General features: G+C 38.6%; 1 protein-coding gene across 5 annotated transcripts in view; it reads left to right on the top strand.

Annotated features, from left to right (window-relative positions):
- Positions 1-22,770, top strand: part of LOC129771009 (uncharacterized) — a 493,902-nt gene that overhangs the window by 365,713 nt on the left and 105,419 nt on the right. For all 5 annotated transcript variants that reach the window (XM_055774239.1, XM_055774238.1, XM_055774237.1 and 2 more), the window contains 4 exons: positions 6,303-6,439; positions 13,681-13,868; positions 13,942-14,372; positions 19,804-19,934. In XM_055774239.1, coding sequence (XP_055630214.1) covers positions 6,303-6,439; positions 13,681-13,868; positions 13,942-14,372; positions 19,804-19,934 — 887 coding nt within the window. The remainder of the gene's footprint in view (positions 1-6,302; positions 6,440-13,680; positions 13,869-13,941; positions 14,373-19,803; positions 19,935-22,770) is intronic.

Genomic DNA, 22,770 nt, shown 5'->3' with positions numbered 1-22,770 from the left:
GTGATGCAAACATCTCTCCTATCCAGTACGAAATGTTCGAGCTATAAGCATTCGAAATCTTTCATTTTTTCCTGCATGTTCTGTGTTTAGGTTTTCATTTTACCCTCCATATATTCCGGTTAGACGTAGTCCCACGTCAAAAAACATACAGAACGAGTTTATATCAACAAAATTCACAAATTTGTCAGTTTTTTTGAACACAACATTGCACGCTATTTATATGTGTGAGTGATTTTCATGTATGTTGTGGGGCGGGCAAACTACGCCACTGCTGACTTTATCTGACCCTGCGCATCCGAACGGTGCCACTCCATGACGCACCCAGATAATCGTTGACAGCTAGCTGTCGTCACTGTCATTCTGAAAATTTCTCCCGTACTGCACATTCTTTGATTACCACCAAAAAGGAGTAGAGATAGAATCCAAACGAAATTGAATTTCTTAATTGTGCAAATATATGGATCATCCTGTCGTGCTTTTAAACTTAGAAACGAGGAGATCAAATGTAGGTGAAACCAATAATATGAATTTTGTATTGAACTAACGTTTTCCCTAATAAATACAGCTTTGAGCTCGCTATACAATTGGAAACACGCGTGCTGAATAGAACCTCGGAAACCCCCGTAACAATGTACGATACACAAAAATCCAGCTCACCTATAGTATATGTGAGAGAGGGAAACGAATCCAGTCTGGGGGAGTCACTTCAATATGACCACCGGTCTGATCAGCGATTTGTAAATGGATAACTTTGTACGGCGATGAATTTCAATGCTCCTTTCTAAGCCCTCAGCTTTCATTCAGCAGATTGCCTCTATTGAGCTGAGACTGTCTGAAAAAATAAAATAATGGTCGATGGGCAATGTTTCAATGATCCCTAGTGCGTAGTATATCGCACCCATTTCAGTGACATACACGGAACAAGGATCTTTGAGTTTGAGAGAGGCACTGGAATTTTCATTGAAGATGCCGAAACCAGTGGACCCGTTTATGAATGAACCGTCAGTAGAGAATATTTTCTCAGATCTAACTTTCTCATATTCTGCCGAAAATATCGAAAATTTAATCTTGTCTGACCCCGGAGCTGAATTGTTACATGAGAAAAGGGCAATTGAGAACTCCACCATCTAAAAATTCTCAGAATCGCTTTGAAGCGGAATGTCGCGTACGACGTTTTGTGCAGGAACGGAGTCGGGACAGACCTTCCTTGCAAAGTTGAAAATCCAACGGTCAGAGTATTCCTCACTTTCGTTTGTATGGTTCCAGCCACGCATTTTCCTAGCCGTATTCCAAAGAATGCTCATAGCGGTCTCCCTTGACAAACCATTGACGAATTTTCGCCAATATCCACGCTTTTTTGCTTTAATCAAACCTTTCAGTTTGGAACTTGGTACTTTCAAAACCATTCCTTTAATCCAGTTTTCCTGAATTTTTTGCAAGTGGATGATTTTTCAAGGTAGACTTTTGAACACTCCTTGTCCCACCAAAGTGATGGAGGACGACGTCAGAAAGTGGTAGCAGGAACACGTTTCTTTCGAGTTTTACGTGCGCTTTCGTAAATCAAACTCGATATAAAGTTAGTGGAGGAAGTTCATGCATTGAAACAATTGCTTCAGATTTTCTCCAGTCAGTATTTTTCGTGAGGTCATACTCAATATTGACTGACTCACGAAAACTTGATTCATTGGCGATCGATAAAATTATTGGTAGGTGATCACTACCGTGGGGATCTTGGATTACCTTCCACGTACAATCCAGGGATAATGAAGAAGAGCCGAGAGATATGTCTAGCATACTTACCCGTGCAGGAGGGTTGGCTATCCTAGTTGTTTCCCCAGTATTCAAAATTGCCATTTCGAAGTTGTCGCACAGATCATAAATCAAAGTGGCACGGTTGTTATCGTAGAGTGATCCCCATGCTGTTCCATGGGTGTTGAAATCACCTAAGATTAGCCGCGACTCCGGCAATGCCTCAATGATATCAAAAAACTGATGGCGGCCTACCCATAGTTCTGGTAGGAATATATATCGAGGCAATGCAGGGGTCTTTGCCAGCTAGAATTGTGAATTAAAAATTTAAATTGATCTTGTTTAGGGATGATGCTTCTGCAATTCCACTGTATGACAGTTGTCAAATCCTTGACCCTTTTGCACTGAATCAGGCATCGAGGGTAATGAACGCTGCTGAAAAGTCACTTTTTTCAAGAATGTTCTCACTACCGGAAGCAAACATATTACTATACTTTTAAGAGAGTTATTAATATTCAAAGCATTCAAAATGTTGTCCACCAGGTCAGAAAGCGCAAACAAGCCAGGTTGTGACTGTTGCTTTGACCGCGAAAAAGGAACAGAACTATTGGGTGTCGGTCCGGAAGGTGCTATGGACCCCTGGTTGGTAGAAGAACCGTGAAAATAAGGAGGTACTTGCTTCGGTCTATTTTCAGCACGTTCGGTTCGAGGTCTCAATCCAACTTGATAAATTTCGGACTTCTTTCTGGGGAGTGATGTAAAAGTAGTAATTTTCCATTTCCTGATGGCGCTCTGCGAAGTACCAGAACTTCCCGCACTGGGAGCGTCAGCGACAGGCTCGTCACTCTGCAGGAGGGAGTAAGGATTGTCCTGCGTCGTTGGCACGGAATTCTTAAGCATTGCTGCATAAGTCCGCATTGAAAATTCCTTTAAGGAACGCTTGATTTTTACCCCTCGTTGTATGTACGCCGGGCATCGAGAAAGATCATGGGGAGTCCCGTCGCGATGAAGACACTTGCGCTCTTTTGCGCAAGAAGTCCCATCATGACTCTCTTCACAATCTGCCCAACGCTTTTTATTGCAACAGTAGACGGCCGTGTGACCAAGTTGCTTGTAGTTTTTGCAACTCATTACCCGAGGTACAAACAATCGAACAGGTAAACGAAGCGCATCTATCGAAACGAAGTTTGGAAGGGCGGAGCCCTCAAAGGTTACTCGAAAAGAATTTGTCGAACTGAGAACTCTCTTATCATTTATAATAGACACGGATTTCAGTTGGTCGCATGCAAGAATCTTCACAGTTTTAAGCGAAGAGTTCTTGAAGTGACCGACTCCATCCTTGAGTACATCTTTTCTGGTCAAACCCTTTTCGGTGATTTCGCCGTCGATTTCTTCGTTACGACAGGGCACGTATACGCGATACTAAATCGCAAAGAGGTCGCAACGCGTTATATCATTTGCTTGGGTCTAGCTGGAGAGGACAACTCGTAATTTGTCTGGCCCCATCCGATTAATCTCGGTAACCTCGGAGAATTTTTTGGTGAGTTCTTTAAAGATGTGAATAACATTGAGGGGTTTGGATTTTCGTCTAAAGTATACAATGAATGGGCCTTTGGAGCCAACAGGGCACACTTTTTGACGAAAATCCAGTTTTTCTTCATCCTCCTCATCATCAGAAATTAAGTTTTATATTTTCTTCTTCCTTCTTCTAATTTCTACTTCACCTTCCTGTTCTTCAGGGAGTTTCGTATCAGAGATATACAATGACGTTGTTGCGGGATCCTCCCCGCCTTCAGCCATAGTAATATATTCCGACAACTGTCCGATATGAACATAATATATTGGTATTCAAAAAAATACAACAAAAAATAAATATAATAAGTTAAATTTCTATTTCAGTTATAGCAGAAAATTATAGTTATTCAAACTATTTTTTATAAAATTAAATCCAAAAATGAAAAAAAGTTCCAACAAATGTTCGAGTGCAATATATATGAAGATGGTCACCCTAATGCCAACGTTTGTTGATTAAGTAAACACCAAGCGAAACAATGGTATTTATCTTGCACAAAAAGTGGAAGAAATGATAGAAAGGTATTAAAAGAAATATACTTCTACTTGCCGCTGTTGTGTGGCGTATGTGATGAGTGTATTTGATCTGTTGAATGGACCCTCAGCGTCTCGATCGTGCACCACTAATCTGATTGAGATTCACCACGCTTGCAAGCGCGCCGGATGAAAAAAAAACACAATAGAATTGATGTGAAAAAACACCTCTATCGGATCGACTGTAGAATGCGACCGATAAGCTTGTAAGTGAACGAACGAATCGCAAACAAATTGAAAACAATGAATGTTATTTATTTAATAGTTAAGTAAACTATACCAGTCTTTTTCCTTACGATACCGAAAGTGGTACTCTCGGTTTTTCGTTCACGTTAGAAGACTACTGAATTTTATTTTCAATAGTTAATAATTGATAATAGACAGCATTCATGTTTTTTCTTCTGGACTCATTCTCCTACTTCAACCCGTTTGAAGAGTTCAGTTCATATGACAATCTGACTCTTCAGGACCACCATTTAGTCCTGTCACGGTCGCCATGTAGCGTTTGTGATGGAAGTATTATATTCAATGACTTGACTTCTTATAGTGTGTTGCACGAATCTCGTATATTTTACCATTTCTTTTATTACCAAAATTTCTACGGGAGACACTTGAAGAGCATGGGATGTGAATGTGAATTTACACATCTGGCATATTTGAAGTCAATATGTAAATCGCTTGATAGAGAGAAGACCCGTGGGCACAGACACTTCTACTTTTACTCGTCACATTATTTCGGCTGTTAATACACAAAAAAATGCACACGAAAACATGTCAGATGAATCTTATGACTATGGGATTATAGTCCATGTTTACAATTCGACATTGAGGGTTTTTAGGACTCTAATGTTCATCAACATCTTTTGAATACATTCATTCATTCAAACATCAGTATCTCGGATTTAAAGTACATTTTCATATTCACAACACGGCGCAATCTACATCAGTCCAAGATCTAGCAAGTGTTTCCCTTAAAAAATGATTCACATTTATTATAAGTACCACAACGCGTTACCTTTCACATTTTCATTCCCTCCAGAATGCCACTGTGCTCTTGATCCCGCATCCCTCACAAGTATGCATAGCCCGGCACTGCCAATGGAACCAACGCTCCGAGTTCCGTCTTCAGCCATAGCCTGGTGGTGGGTACACAAGCGAACGAACTGACAGAAACAGGACTGTTTCTGTCTCGCCGTGATGAAGACTGGAAAAAAACGGGCAGACTTCGCAATGAAACTGTGAGGGAACAAAACCCGGATTGGGTAGAGAAAAAAAACATGTACTCATAGTGCCGTGTACAACTCGCTCGAGTAGTAGCAGGTACAGAATAACATTAAAAGGAATAGACTTAATTTAATTTTCCATCTCGTTACGCTGTTTATTTAATGAATCACTTCCCAGCCGCCATGAAAAGGAAGACGCGTTGTTCTCTCTCTCCCTAGTTCGAGTTGTGAAGGTATTGCTGGATTTGTTCCGGTGTACGATCCGGGTGATTGATGTATTCAAAGCAGGGGGGAGTCTTTGCTTCTAGCGTAAATGCTCCCGGCATTGCTGTGACGCAAATACCACGAGAAGAAGCTTTAACACGAACAATGCGACTCCACTCGAGCGAATGACAATGCGAACGGATTATACTTTATTTCGGATTTCTCAAACAAACTCAGATCTGATTTTTGTTTTTTGTCGCTGAAAAGGACCTGGAAAATATATGGTGAAACTTTCAACTTTCCCGTGAATTTTGGCTAGTTTTTTTTGTGGATTATGTTGCTGCTGCACAACAGTGTATTGTTCGTCGTTGCTGCCCCCTTTCTTCTGACTAATAATACTCGTATATAAAATGGTCTTTTTTTTATCGTGTACCAGTGTCCAAAATTGGTTGAAATCCTATTCCAGCGATGGTCCTCGTTTGCCAGATAGTATATGGAGTGGAAAAGCATGCATTTTACGGGCCATGCTCTGGCATTGTTTATTTGCTTTTGTTCGCACCCTCCGAATTGTGAGTGCAGCATTGCAGTTGGAAGTGCTCATTGGCTTTTGTTATCATTTAATTTCCATGAAAGAGCATCAAACATACCCACACGTGAATGATACTAGCACCAGAAAATGTTATTTCCGAGATTATGTTGCATTAAACCGATGCAGGTAAATAATGTATGTAATCCGAAGAGGCAATATTTTTCCAAGAAATACACAGCCCAGCAGTACCTTTCGTTATCGGCCAGGTGTTGATTAGTTGTTGCAACCGGAGAAACCCATTGGTTTTCCACAACAGGATGAGCTCGTGTTTGGCTTTCATTTGTGGCCCTGTTTGTTTTCGAATTTGATCCTATATGTGTACGGAAAGGCCGAGTGCCTTTGGTTCACACCATCACCGGACATTCGATAAGCGGACGGTAGTGTTTTTTTTTTTGTTCTCATTGAAGTGTTTCTCTCTATCTGTTTCTCAGGATGCAATCGAACCTACTACGGCAACATAGGACTGACATACGATTTGGAGCTTCACCGGCCCAAGGAGGATCGGATTCCCTACACATGTATCCTGACGTTCACTGCAGCCGGCGGAAATCAGGGGGATATCGTTCAGGTAAGGAGGAATACAGAAATGCTGTTAATTAAAGATTGATTGACTGTCCTTCAGCCGATCAAAAGTTGAAAATTGTTACATGAGCTACTTGTGCACCATTACTCTCATTAACATAAGTCAATCTCAAACGATGCTGTTATTTTCTCATGAGTTTAGCTAAAGCTTGATTTATTTAGAATCCGGAATCACAAAACTAGTTGTATCTCGGGATTGGTTAAAGGCGCAGAAGTAATTTTTGATGAATTTTCAGAAATTGATATCAGGAACCTTCCTGTTCGGATAATCTCTATCAAAGTTTGAACATTATGTTGGTCAACCTTAGCGACCATTTTATTCCATAGTCTCTTCATAATCCCAGCATCCTGAGCCACTTTGATACCCTTCCCAATTTTCATGACAATTTCCCAATATATTTCGATTGGGGGCAGTTGGGAGAATTGAGGTATTATCGACCCCATTATCACGGTACCACTGAACACCTCTCGACTATGACTAAAATGACCTGTGACCTGTGCATAATTTCAGCTCAATCGGACATGATATAGAGGTATCTAAAAGCACTCCAAGTTTTGACTCTTTGGCCACTCAGGCCAAGTCCCAAAAGGTAGATTTTCGGCCAAAAAATTAGTTTTCGAGATAACACATAATCTTGACGTTTAATACATTTCGCTGACAAAAAGTTATTTTAAAAATTAAAATTCATTTTTTCTCAAAAACGTATTTTTTAAAATTCCCGAAAATATATATATATATATGAATAGCCCTTGCAATTTCCAACAAGTCGTCCATACATCGGAAGAAAGGCACTTTTACATGGAAAAAGTTTATCGAACAACAACTTTTTCAAGTTTTCTTTGAAAAAAATACAACTAATTCTAATTTTGTTTAAAGTCATGATAGCGATATAGTGTTTTCGACAAACTTTCATATCTTACTAGTTGACCCGGAAAACTTCGTCCCGCCCATAATTTGTATGTTTTTCTTATCAATTCATTATTTCTATCATTTATATCGTTTTTATTATTATTGTTATAATTATTTTTTTTTAATTATTATTATAATTTATTTATATATTATATCATTTCTTATTATTCATTATGAATTCAAACATTAGCTTATTCTTACTAAGCGCAAATTCATGAGTCCAATCGCAGAACTGTTCATTGATTGATCTTCTAATCGACCCCGTTGAATTAACCTTTTACTAAAAAAATCCTAGTACTTATACCAAAACTCATCATTAAAATATCAGATTATTTACCATATACCTAATTTGGTTTCGCTTGCTTTGGTTTCGATTCTCGAGTAATGCGAAAATGTGTGTTTCAATTGTATGGCAGCCTCCCCTTAGAGTAGGACGTGGAGTGTCTAACTACCGCGAAAATATATATTGCGGCCTAAAACCTTCACATGCCAAACTTGGTTTCGTTTGCTTGATTAATTCTCGAGTAATGCAGAAATTTGTTTTTAATTTGTATGGCAACGCCCCCAGAGGGGGAGGAGTATCTAACCACCATAGAATCATTTATTGCATCTTAAAACCTTCATATGCCTAATTTGGTTGCATTTGCTTGATTAATTATCGAGTAATGTAGAAATTTGTATGTCAGCCACCCCTAAGAGAGAGGGGAGGAATATCTAACCACCATAGAATCATTTATTGCATCCTGAAACCTCCATATACCTAATTAGGTTCCATTTGCTTGATTAATTCTCGAGTAATGTAGAAATTTGTGTTTTATTTGTATGGCAGAAAAAGAAGAAGACCTACAAACAAATCTATCAGACCTACAAAATTTTAGTCAGAGAATGTAATGTAGAAAATTATTTTGGTTTTCATTAAAAATTACCAAAGAATTTTTTGGAAAAAAATTTCATTGAAAAAAAAATATTTAGAAAATTAAAAAGTCATTTTTCTCGAAAACATAAGCTTTTAAAATTCTGAAAACAAAACAGATATAAAAACCCCTCAAATTTCCAACAAGTTTTCAATACTTCGGACGATGGGCACGCTAACATGGAAAAAGTTTTTCAAACAACAACTTTTTCATTTTTTTTTCTTTGAAAAAATACTAAAATTATCTCAATTTATATGCTCTACTAACTTTTCTCTATTTATGAATATGTCAAGAACATGTCAAACGTGAGAATGTACACACAAAAATGTTACGAGCAAAACATTATTTTTCTCAGGAGTCTTCATACAAAATTGACTTATATTCCAAAAACTATAAAAGATAGAAAGTTGATGTCTTCGACAAAAGTTTATATTTTAACAAGATCTAAGACTTTGTCGAATACACTATATCGCTATCTTGACTTTAAACAAAATTAGGATAAGTTGTATTTTTTTCACAGAAAACATGAACAAGAACAAAACTTTTTCCCTGTAAAAGGGCCCATCTTCCGATGTATGGACGACTTGTTGGAAGTTGTAAGGGCTATTCATATATATATATATATATATATATATATATATATATATATATATATATATATATATATATATATATATATATATATATATATATATATATATTTATGTTTGGGAAATGAAAAAAATACATTTTTGAGAAAACTGAATTTTAATTCTTGAAATAACTTTTTTGCCAGCGGAATTTTTTCCCAAAATTTTTTTGGGATTTTTTTTGCGAAAATTTAAACAATTTTGAACATTTTATCCTTTGACATGAATTTCGTAGGTATCATAGTTTTTAAGTTATAAATTTTTGTAAAAAAATTAAGAAAAAAAAATTGGCTTTTTCCAAAAAGTACTCTAATTGTTTTTCAAATATTTCAAGTATGCAAAGTTGCTTAAATGACCCATGTCTTTACACCCACAACCTTTCACTACTATGCTGCCAACTCCTAAGACGAGTTGGCATGAAATTCGTCAGCTCCTGAACGAAATGAGCGAAAGGGTGTGATGAACACTTCATTCGAAAGATAAAATGTCTACGCGTTATATGCTTGTTACCTTTTGATCCATAAACTTGTTTCAATAGCCCTAAAATTGCTTTCAAAACAGACTATTGCAATCACACCAATAAGCGAGTCCCGCTTATATACCGATTGGTGTGATCGGGAATCGGAAATCCACTCAGTTACGATTGCACAACGATTGAGATACGATTGCTGGAATGGATGGATCTTTCCATAACACAGACTTCAAAACCATGGAGCCTGAGGAAATCGACATTGCAAAATTGATGCAAGCTGCAGGTACTTTTGTACTCGCTTGCGTTTCTGGAAATCGGGATGTTTCCCTAACACAGACTTCAAAACCATGAAGCCTGGGGAAAGATGCAAACTACGAGTTCTTTTGTACTCGCTTGCATTTGCATTTGCGAACCGGAATGTGTTTTCCCAATACAGATTCCGAAACCAAGAAGTTGGGAGAATCGGCACTGCAGATACATTCAAGTCGGCAATACTTGTATACCTAAACTGACCAGACGTCCCGCGTTACGCGGGACAGTCCCGCATTTCAACAAAATGTCCCGCGTAAGATTTCGTCCCGCGAAATGTCCCGCATTTGGCAAAAGAAACGAAAATGTCCCGCGATATCAATATATTTCAATATCACAATTTGATCATGTTGAAATGGATGAACCTCAAAAAAAACTTTTATTTGGCAGACTGTTCAAGAGCGTTTCTAATGCATCCAAAGATTAATATGTTGAGCTAGTTTCATCGCACCGACATTGGGCTTTTTGTTTAGAGAGTGTCAAATGGAAACGCACCAAATTGGAAAATGATTTTTATAAAAGTCCCCTATTGATCCGCAGGGACCAACGTGAGTCAAACGAAAAGTTCATCTTTGGTCCCCTAGCTCGGTCAGGGCTTAACGTTTCAAATAAGCCGAGAGAACTAGTGTATACTCGACAGGAAAAGGCAAAGTTGTTTGATGAAGTATCGTAAATGAAGCGCTGGGCGGTCTTACGGAAGTTGGCCGGAACCTGAACCATGGCCGATGAAAAGATGTATATCGGCGTGTTATTTTACCTCTTTGTGGCTTTGGTGGTTGTCTGTCTCTCTATTTTGGCCATTCGCCCAAAAGTTTTCTATCGGGCCCAGCTGGGGAATGATGGGAAGGTTGGTAGTCTTTGCGACAATGTTTATCTCCAGCCGATCCATCCTCCAGAGATCTTTTGGCATAATGGGCTGATCCCAGGTTCGGCATAAAGACCACATCACCTTCCCAACTCCGGCATGTACTTCGTACTATATATTTCCCCGTTCACCATATGACTCGGAAGAAGAGCGGCTTGGACATTCCCTCCACGTGTGTCAGAGAAGGACCTTCTTCGGGAACTTGATGTGAATGATATATTCGACGTCATCGCTTACCTGGGGAACGTAAAGTACCCGGTCCCCTGCCATTCTTTGAATTCTAGCATCAAGTACGTTGCTTCGATCTCCCGGCTTAAGGAGCGGCAGAGAGATTTTTTTTTATCTCATTCGTTTATTTCAGGCTCATTAGCATTTCAGCTGTAACAGAGCCGAATTTTAATAGTGCACATGTCACATGTTTATCATATCTATAAATAGCACATTACACAGTTGCCATTTTTTTGGCGTTATAGTATTCCTTCTATACCATTGCATATGGTACATTACATTTCACAGTAACCATTTAGGCGTAAGAGTATTCGTTCTGTTCTTCCATTGTCCAGTTAGACCGGACAGCGGAGACAGTTGATATGATCATTGTTGAGTTATTAATAGAATAGCAGCCCGATGTTTCTTGCAGAGCAGAGCAGTTGTATGGATGAATCGATCTTATTTCGACCGTGGATCGATCTCCATCGCTGATGATTGTTGCGTGGACGTAGTTATTCTGTAACAACACAAAGATGGTCAATGAGTGCCCTGAGTTTTGAACTCACGATCGATCGCTTACTAAGCGAGCGCGCAACCAATGTGGCTACGGAGACCCCCTGGCAGAGAGATGATATTGTAAATACCAGATCGGCTATATCTGGCGGACACAAAGTGCCTCAGGAATCATCAAGTTGCTTAACAGTGCTGCTGCTGTGAATCAACAGCCTTGAATCTTTTTGTTGTAGACTTAATAAACGTAAGATTTAAAGAAAATTTGTTCCTATAAATTATCTTTCATCGTCATCCAAAATTAGTCCATTTTTTTAATGCATACGTTAACACTTGAATCGATGTAAAATGAATTGAAATTTTCGAGCATTCCATTCGGTAATTTGAAGAAAATTGTAGAATTTGAATCGTGCTTGCCAGGCGTAAATGCTCTGATTGAGCGAGTGATTTTCGGGCGTAAACAAAATCTAAACCACCGAAAAATCACAACTGAGTGCCGATACTCAGAAAGAAATAATACTGATCAGTTTAGACTCGCTGAACTATGGTTTATGTTCACATAACGTATATACATAACGTTTTGTTTTTTGTGTCCCGCGTTAGACCTCTGACCATCTGGTCACTTTATGTATACCCCAAACTTTTTTACACTCCAGAATTCGTTTTGCTATCACGGTCCACAAAAACGTACAAAAAAGTACAAATGCAGTGCTTTGGCTCGATTATTGACGACTGCATTGGAAGATATCCCTTCATGCCGCCAGCTCACTGAACTTCTACGCATACCGTTCGATGATTAGGCAAAATGTTGATAACTGTTTGCTGATGAATTGACTTAAACTGAGATTTGTTTGCAATTGAATTCGTGAATAGTGAATTGAATTCACGGGTGTTCGGGTTCGATTCCCGTTCTAGTCGGGGGAATTTTTCGTCAAAAGAAATTTCCTCCGACTTGCACTGTGATCACGCGTATTCTAGAGCTTGCCACTCAGAATGCATTCAAGGCGTGTTATTTGGCATAGAAATCTCAACTAAGTACTAATAAAAATGACGAAAGTAGTACTACGTTGAGACGGCGAAGTTCCTCTAAGTACGTTAGTGCCATTGAAGAAGAAGAAGAAGAAGAAGAAGAATTGAATTCACAATTTTAATCAATAATTTAATCGATACACAAAAGATAGCACTGCGCTGCGGCGATATCGTACCCAATGAGGAACACCCGATGTGGGATTATTGCTAATTGAAGAAATACAATTTATTACTATGCCAACGGCAGTCCTATGTCAACCTTGCGGTTAAATCATAGGTATAACCCATCCATAGTATTCTGATTTAACAGAATGTACATTCGTTATGTCACATTTTCATCCTCTTTTCATAACCATTCAACAGCAAAACAAACAGTCTTTCGGGTGAGATATCCTGCATCGATCCCATGTATGATTGGTAACCGCATTGAACCTATCCACGTGACTTTCATACCAAATTTCATCATCCATATGGTGGCAACTTTCGTCATCATCCGAAATTTCCAACTAAGCAAAAACAGTCATTTTTCTCCAACAAATTCCGAGTAAAACCAAACGAAACAACTGATGGCGGCCAATGATGATGGCTCTCTCATACAGATAGCACTGCAAGGAACAAAAAAAAACACACGGAAGCTTTTTGAAGTTTATTAAAAAATTAATTAAACTTGATCCACGGCCTTCCCAACAATCCCTTTCGTTTGTGTTTTTGCGCTAAGCGTGGCATTCGGCAAATATGAACCGACTGCTGCCATTTGCTGAGAGGAGATTAAATTCGAAATTTGTTCAACGGCAGAGAATGATTGAGTTTGTTTCTGGCCTATAATTCCACCTTTTTGGATTATAAAGTCGAGCTCAAGCATTCAACGGGGAAATTTTTAATTTCGAAATGGAAGAATTGACAAACTTTTTCAATCTTTTTGCTCGGGTGCTAATCACCAGCCAAGATAAACGAAATGAAAATTCGATAAGTTTCGTGTTGTGCGATTTTTCCAAGCAAATGGCAGAAGCAAACACACAATGGCAATGAAATACGACCGGTGTTAAGTTTGTTCTTCATTGAGGAAATGAATAAAAGCCATGGGCTGTTTGTCATTCGTTTCTCTTAACGCATAAATTGCAAGCATACTCCTAAGGGTGGGTGGGTGCACCTCAGGAGTGAATAATGGTGACTGATTGGAATGCCAATTCAATGACCGGTCACACACAACCTATGTACAAGGATGTATTTTACGAACTATGCGGCAACTCTTGAGTAAATGATAAAGGAGGAAGCACAATTTATCTTAATAGAAAGGCAATTTCATTACAATGCTGGGGAAGTGTGCAGCAAATGGTTGTGCGTGGAGTGGTATTGAATTATTGTTCGTTCTCTTACAGGTCACGTTGGACAGTTTCACTCTGGGTAAGTTTGCATCCTATACGGTGAATGGCTGCCCCGATGGTTACCTCCAAGTGGCAGAAGCCGCTCGCACCCCCGTCGGTGGCATGTGGTGCGGGACAACGTGGGGACCGGCAATCTTCTACAGCGAGACCCGATCGCTCATAATGACCGTAAAATTGCTCAAGTAAGTTTCCCTCATCTCCATGATTGTTGAATTCTAACTTACAAGCTCCTCCGCCTGCCGTCCTCACTTCCAGATTATCGCGGGATCAAAGTGGCTACAATTTCGACTTTCGGATACACTACAAAATGCTCTCGCGGGACAGTGCCGTGGTGCGATACGGTGCCATCAAGCACGAGCACATCCCTCCCTGGACCAACGTCAGTTACATCCCCAATTATCCGATAATTGACGATTTCACCAACTCAACGGCCCACTCGGAGCAACAGTATGGCACATACGATGGGACCCGTCAGCGAGGAACGGTCGAACTGAGCTTCGACAACTCAACCCGAAGGACACTATCGACGTCATTCGGCAGTAGCAGCACTTCCAGCGGCAGTGCCACCGGGTCCTTCGGCTCAAATCGAGAACGACCGTATTCAATTAGGAACCTTACAACTCTTGCCTTCCCGTCAGCCGGTGGTCAGTCGGAGGAGGGCTATGCCGAGCCAAAGTACTACCTAGGTAACGTAGCGCTCTTTCTCTCTTCTGTTAACTGCTTATCTATCTATCTATCCGTAAATATTTTGAATGGGGTTGTTCGAGTGAAGTATGTACGTTTGCATTTTTGGAAATAGTGTTCAACATCGAATAATTTGTCTTTCATTACGATTCAATTGATGAGTAGCACACCATCACACGAAGAAAAAAGCAATTATTCGGCAAAATGTTGATCAGAAGTCCAATTTCTGAGAATCAATTTGTATTCAATTCAAAAATAATGAATTACTTCGATTGAATTGATTATATCAATCCACCCTTATTATTTTTCGAGTAGAACTCGAATTTTGATAGCATACCAAAATCGATGTTTTCAGGTGAAATAAATGGGAGTGCGGGTGAGATCGACACCCTATCGGGTAAAACCAACACTTTTGAAGAAAAGGATGAAAATTCGTTACAATAATTTTAATGTATTAAGAGATTATCCATATACTATGTGGACACTTTAAGATCCCAGCTTAGGTGACCATCCACGTAAAATGTACCGATGAACGTTGAACGAAGGGACACCATAAGCTCTGCCAGGCTTTTTCGTTTATATACCCGATTCATCGTTGGTTTTGACTGTTTTGACGTAGGACTACGTCTTTGATTTCTATTTAGGGGCGTTTATTAAGAGTTTTCAAACGCAGATTACGCAGATTCGTTCTTACGATAGATGCTATAATATATACCATTAAACGGCAAATTCATCCAGCATTTTTTCTCGCCTGAGACTTCAACAGTGGAAATAATAAAACAAGTGAGCAATTCAACAAATAAAAGAGCTATGTTTTGCGAGCGGATACCAAGGTACAACATGTATTACGCATTCTTTCTATCTACTTCGTTCCCATGAATGGTGTATGCAACACAAATTGTGTGCAATAATTCGTTCTATCAAACTAATTAGCAAGATCTTTTTCGAATGTAAACAAGTAATCAGATGATGACAGGGATTATCATGCGAGGACTTATTGAGATCGGCATTACATCGCATCACAAAAAAAAACGGAATGAAATATTAATAATCTTCATGACTCATATTCATAATTCTCAATGACTCAATTCCTACTATGATAGATTGATCAGTAAAATCAATACGACATGATTGCGATAGTCTGCAAACGCACATTATTCCACCGAAAAAGCTACTGCTCCCCATGCCTTAGAATAACACTAATAATAAGAATAATACAATAGAAAGTAATCACAATGCCATAGCTATCCATTCAAAATAAAGCAACTTCATGATTTCATGTGTATTTTACTTCAAAATACAGTCAACTCTCCCTAACTCGATATCCAAAGGGACCATCGAGTTAGGGAGGTATCGAGATACAGAACATTTTTTCCTAATTTTTTTTTATGTCTCAAATTGTCATATATTAGGGTAAGTGTCCCAATTATGGTATGAATTTGAATTTTTGATTCATTCCCTTAAAGTGAAAAAACACCTTTCTCATATAAAAAAAATATTTTTTCCAGAATCTTTCAGGAGGTGATAAACGGTTATATTTCACGAAAAAAATCCTTCTACGCATATGTTAGAATTTCAACGATGACAGACTTATAGAACTTTTTCTTTGTTTCGGATTCTGTTGGCTCAAACTGACTCTACATTGAAAAGTATGCTACGTAATTCGATTTTGTTGCGTTCATTTGAAAGATGAGAAAATTTAGTACAGGATATAGTAGTGGAACATCTAAATTAGTGGATTAAAATAACATTTTTGAAGTGGAAAATTTAAAAGTTTTTTTTTATTTGTAATTATTAATTTTATCCTAAAAATTCATACTAAACTTGATTGTTTCTATCAATTAAATTAAAGCTCTCTAACCTCTCTACAATTTGTTCTTTGACGCCCAACTTCTATCTCTCTTAATTTCGCAGCAATATCGATATAAACAATTCCTGATGAAGATTCAATCAAAATCTTCAAAAATCGCGATTTTTAACCCACTGTACTTATAAAAGCCACTTAAATTTCACCTTAATGCTGAAAGGTTAATTTTTTTTCTTGAAATTATTCATATTTGAATTATAAAAAAAAAACTTTTTTTTTCAAACTGTATACAATCGAGTCCTAAATTTTACATAATCCAATCATATATAATCGAGTTTGTATATAATCGAGTCCGACTTGCATGAGGCACTAGGTTAACAAAGAAAATATTGATTAAGTATGTTACTCAAACTGAATTGTAACGATCACGCAGGAACTGTTCAATCACAAAGAAATGTTCGAATAGTTTCACAGGAACATTTTCAGTTGATTTTAATATTCCGGACATATTCTTCAGGTTTGATTAAACGTTCGAATTAACATCTCAATAGAACTACTATCTTCAGCGTTTTTCTCAGGTTTTTCAACACTTTCCAGTATATCGGTATCTGGCATCAGATCACAGAAAATCACGTTTTGGTCCTTTTTGCACTAATTATTAAAAGACATTGAGCAATCGAACGGTATTGTACCTTCGACATCAGCAAGCTCACGACGCATTCATTATGCCAGCGGAATATCACTCCCGTCCATGTTGGTTGTGCTTTGAAGTTAGGAATTCCCAGTTTCTGGACAAATTCTCAAGCCATATCCCGAAGAATAGAAGAGGGGTAAATTATTCTGTCTAGCTTGACAAGACAAAATTTCATTGACCGCTCCAGCTTCTCGATTCTGACCAACCTTATATGCTTTTGGTCTAGATACAATTTTCCATTCCGATTCCATTTTTACTTTAGTTTGAGTAGTGTTGATACCGCACTTTGTGCAATACTGAAATTATTTGCAGCTTCAGACCCCTTCCGTCCATATTTTTCGACCTGCTCGATGATGCTCAAACCTAGCGCAATGGTTAGCGTTTTGATTGTTCGCTTGAAAGGTTTCTCGTGGTTGTCCATACTTGAAAAGAAATTGTTTGATGACACGAACACTCCGTCTTCACTTTCAAGGGCAATTGAAATCTGAGGTAATAACGCACAAAAACATGTACGCGAAAATCAATCGAGTTAGGGAGGTGAAAATCCATGGAAAAATGAATCAAAACACATCGAGTAAGAGAGGCATCGAGTTAGGGAGGTATCGTGTTATGGAGAGAAGAATGCTTGTAAAATCGAAGGTGCCATGAAATCCATCGAGTTTGGGAAAATATCGAGATACAGAACATCGAGTTAGGGAGAGTTGACTGTATCACGAAATCGTGAGTATTTTCAACTTGTTTTTTTTGTCTTCCCCGTAAACTTCATATCCAATGTAATCAATGATGATATATATTTTTTTGCTTACCGATCCACATATACTTCATTTACCGATTCACCATGTTATGTGTCACACTCATATCCATTAATTATTTTCAGTAAGACAGCTGAACTTCCTGCCAGAAGCTTATTTTCTTTTTTCGTTCGTTACAAACTTCTTGATGGTTGTGAGTACATATAACAAACGACCCTTTTCAGAGCAACAATGAAAAGAATTACATTTAAAGAAACAACTGTTCTGAACAATCACAGTCCTACGTCAAACTTCCGTCCATGCCCCTAGGCTCAAACTCTTGTACTTTTATCAGTTCAGCTCTGCCGTTTTGTCCTTCGAATATGAACACGAGGCATCTACAAAAAGTAGGAACAGATTTTTCCTGTATGTGAAACACGAACCAGGTGTCGGTGTTACCCCGAATTGAAATTTCAAAAAAAAATGTTTTCGAGCATTGATAAGCAACAACACCACCTAGAGTCACACAAACTACACCGAATGATGATCTACGACGAAATAAGCTCATAAAAGTATCCAATTTTTCCAAAATTTTCCGACTTAAACACTTAAATTCCACGAGCGAAATTTCACATGGACTGTTTTTTATTTGCTGACCAGTTCTGTTTTGTTGTTTGCTTTGACAGCAAAGCGAAATCCGCTGCTGTGGGGTGACTCGAAACGTAAGAAATGACAAGTGTGTACAGGGGACATCGGAATTTTTATGGTTATGGTCCATTTCATGGTTGTAACCGAAAGAATGTCGCGCAAGTAGATTTCACTTGAAATCAGGAATCTAGTGATTGAAGATTCGTGTTTCCTGCCGGAATATAGCCACAATGTACGATGTAACAGTTGAAGCTGTGCAGCACATTTGGAAATAGTAAGAAATTTTTAGGTGAATTCTGGTCTGTTGACGTCTGCATCAACCATGCATATTTGGGCAGCTTAATTGGCTGATCTTAATCTTGATGATATCAATTATTGATGTCAGTTGACGGGGTAGGAAGAGGTGATTTCATCATAGAGGAGATGGGTTTAAACACACCTACCGGGCAAAATGGCCCCTTGAATTTCTCGAAAACTGTTCAAACTTCTATAATTGTCAATATAGTTTCCGTGAGAGCAGAGCATCATTTTCTTGTTTTGACATCTTTTAACACAGCATACACCCAAACTACCGTTGGTAGAAAAGATGCTTTTTCGTGTGTTACAAGGTGAAAAGTACCAATGAAAGCACCTGCTTCTAAGAGTGTTGAAATTTTGACGTGGGACTATGTCTAACCGGAGTATATGGAGGTGAAATGAAAACCAAAACACAGAACATGCAGGAAAAAATGAAAGATTCCAAATGCTTATAACTCGAACATTGCTTAATAGATCGAAAAGATGTTTGAATCAATTGATAGGAAATATTTCTACGCGTCTATCACAATTCATAAAATGTTATTTTCCAAGAGATAAACAATTGAATAACTGTAAAATTTCAAGCGTTATCTAAACGCCCTAACTGTGTCTCCCTAACACGGGCTTCAAAATCTATGTGCCTGGGGGAATTCGCTTCGCAATTATATGCAAGTAGGAGTATTTTGGTTCACACCAAAATGTGTTTCCCTAACACGGACTTCTAAATCTAAATCACACCAAAATGTGTTTCCCTAACACGGACTTCAAAACCAAACCAATTTACTTGTAACGAAGAACCTATTACGATGCATGAATTGATCTTACATGGCAATTGTTCAAACTTTTTACTTGCAAAGCAATTGAATCCAGTTGAATTCAAAAATTGTTTCATTCAATCGTTAATTTTAATGAATACAATACAAATACTTACTAAGACAACGGTTGTCCCACGTCAACCTTGCGGTTATATCATAGATATAGTCCACCCATTTTTTGTATGTATGTCATAGCAATGCATGCGAATATTATACCACATCATAAAATTGAATTAGATCTTATAAGTATACAGGGTTGCCAATAATATTTTCAAAAAAAATGGAAGAGGACAAGAAGGAATTAATGGGGAATATATAACCGTTTGAGTTTATGAAGAGATATTGAAGGGCTTTGCACAGCATTCCCTTCATCTTCAACACCTTCCATGTTTGAACTGTTATATAACAATTTTTCACTAAAAATATTCTCTCCCCTTACAGGTGACCTAATGCCGGGCACTTACTGCTCGAGGATTTTCACCAATTGCGACAGAAAGCCATGCCGACTGCAATCGCCCAATTTTCCAGGGGTCTATCCACGGAATCTGACGTGCTACTTCGCCGTAAGACAGGTGAGTGAGTTAACAATTGTTTTATTGGTTCATCAACGCTTCCCTTTCAATCCCAAATCCACGCATCCACATCCCACACGACCTGCTCGATCCATCTCACGTACGAGGAAATTCTTGTATATATCGAAATAGAGTAACCGAAACCACAGGCGTCCTGACCCCGGGATGTCAGTCCTACCACATGGTAGAGACAACCCTTCTCCTCGGTCATGATCTGCAGCGGTCCTCCAGAGTCGCCTTTGCAGGTGTCTCTCCCATTGATGCTGCCTGCGCAAATCTGCTTATCAATAACACCTTTCTTCATCCGTCGAGTTTGGGGAAACGTTTTGTTACAGTCTTTGTTGTCGTAAATCTCCAGCGACACTTTGTTCAGTCTCGTTGCTTGCTGTACCGCTACAAGTACCATGATCTGATTATTGTTGATTTGGGGCGTTTTAAAATACTTACAAAATCCCAATTGGCCAAATCCGCTGGCTATAGCTGTTGAAAAGTTCAATGTGTTCGAGGTCCACAAGCAAGCCGGTCGTATATACGACGAAAACCGTACGATTCGTTCCAATTTGAGCAGTGCGATATCGTGGTAACTACTGCTGCCCCTATAATCAGGATGCTTGATGATCTCGTCGATATCGAAATCAATCTGATGATCCAAATTGTTGTCCAAATCATGCTCTCCCAAACGAACGACCGTTGGATAGTATCTGTCGCAATAACATCTCGTTAGAACGGTTACTCACTCGTATTCTAAGCCCCAACAAATTACCTCTGGGAATGAAACGTACAATGTGCTGCGGTGACGACAAAACGCTCACTGATCAACGATCCGCCACAGAGAAACTGGTAATCCTGATCGTAGCTCTCCTCCGCTGGCCATCCTATCAATGCTTGATGAGGGAACTCACCTTCGCTGGCCTCAACGCCACCAATGATTACCTTGACCGTGTGAGAACAGTTGAATATGTCATGGAACACCGGAACAGGCCTTGAAGTGAGTGCGATGATTGCGGTTCTAACCACCGTCAAATTGCGGTACTTTTGGCAATCTGAAATTGGTTTTTGCTCTAATGAAGATATTATTCAAACACAAATCGAACCAACAACTCACATATCTCGGCTATTCGCTGGGCTGTGAATAAACATTGCGGGTGAATCACTTACACACTTATGTAATTCAATAAACGTAACATTACCATGAACAATTCCGATCCAGAGGCAAACAAACTGAACCACGGTGCCGAGGAACATCGTTTTGCTTAGTCTAGATTATACAAGTCAATGACCAACCAAAGCGAAACAAAACTGTGTTGGCTCTAGCCACACCTTCAGCTCAGCATGTGACATCTTCGAGCTCATCGTCAACAAATTATACATTGCAATATCGAACCTCGAAGCGGACAACCGCCTTCCACAAGGTTGAATGATCAGGCTACTTGTGTGGCATCGAGGAATGAATGTTTACTCGATCGAATTATTTACATAATGACTGTTCGCGTTCTATATGTAAACGCTAGCAGAAAACATCTTGTGATGATAACTTGTTTTGATTTTTGATTTATGTTTTATACGAGTATGGTTACAAAATATACACGCGTTTCGATCATAAAACAAGGGTGTTGAGCATCTAACCAGAGTCTAACAGTAACACAATACGAGAATTCTTCCAAAATTGATACACAACATGGCAACTTATAATGGAATATCTGAGGATGCAGTACATAGTCAGCATTTTGGAGTGATTTCAGAAAACCGTTCTCTTTGCGGACACAACTGAACCTGGAGCATCCCCTTCATAGCATTCCCGGTTGAGCTTCAAATGCCACCTTAATCCTGTTGATTAGATTAATCAGGTAGTGTGATTGGTGTTTTGCACCACCACATTATACATATGTTAATTTATAGGATTACGATTAGGGATCTGGGATCTAGAGACGGGTGAAGGTGTAAGAACTGCCACACAACCACTTCAGTACCTTTCAACCAGTTCTTAATTTGCTGTGTTTTAGCTCTCAATGAAAAGGAAAATAAATGTAATTGAGCCTTTCAGCTTTATTTGAATATAAAATTCAGTATTCTCATACACCACTGATGAAATTACTAAGAATAAAATGAACTCATTTTAGTTCTGGCCAGAAAAAATGCAACTACGCATATTGTGCACCAAATTATATTTGGCTTCCAATACACCGTAACGAATATTTTATTTTCGAATACTGCTTGCATCTAGGGGATATACATGAGACCATGTTGTCAATAAAGCTTTGATCGATGCCCAAACCTCGTGGATTTGCTCGAACAGTTGATACATATTGCGAACAAATTAACGAAATCATGCTTGCTTTCTCGTAGAAAACTGTTCAAGGTATTGTTTACGCTGCCATAGAATCGATGTTCTTGTTCTCGAAAAAAATTGGCAGGGTTCTGAACCTGTGATAAGATGAAGGTATAATAACCGGTTAGTTCAGCTGGTGAGCTAGGACATCTCAGCCGAACTCTAAAATAATTTATTGTGTAACTAGCTGACCCGGAAAACTTCGTCCCGCCCAAAATTTATTTATTATTATTTTCTGAACAAAAATCATATCTCAAAAATGAAAAAATTAGCATCTCTGATATAGAGATATGTTATGTAAAAAATCCTCAGCTTTCAAGAAGAAATTATTAAAAAATATAGTGCCTTCTAGTCCGAAGCAATGAAAACAACAAAAAACCACTACAATCAATAACTACGAAAACAAAATCCATTGTTTTTGCTAATTCAATATTTTTTAACAAAAGATCATTGGCTTCAATTTGATATGTCGACCATCTAAATCGGTTCAGTGGTTCAAAAGTTATG

This window comes from Toxorhynchites rutilus, chromosome 2 (genome assembly GCF_029784135.1).
Source record: "Toxorhynchites rutilus septentrionalis strain SRP chromosome 2, ASM2978413v1, whole genome shotgun sequence".
Lineage (NCBI taxonomy): Eukaryota > Metazoa > Arthropoda > Insecta > Diptera > Culicidae > Toxorhynchites > Toxorhynchites rutilus.
The sequence above is the reverse complement of the archived record's forward strand: the minus strand, read 5'-3'. Positions and strand labels throughout refer to the sequence as shown.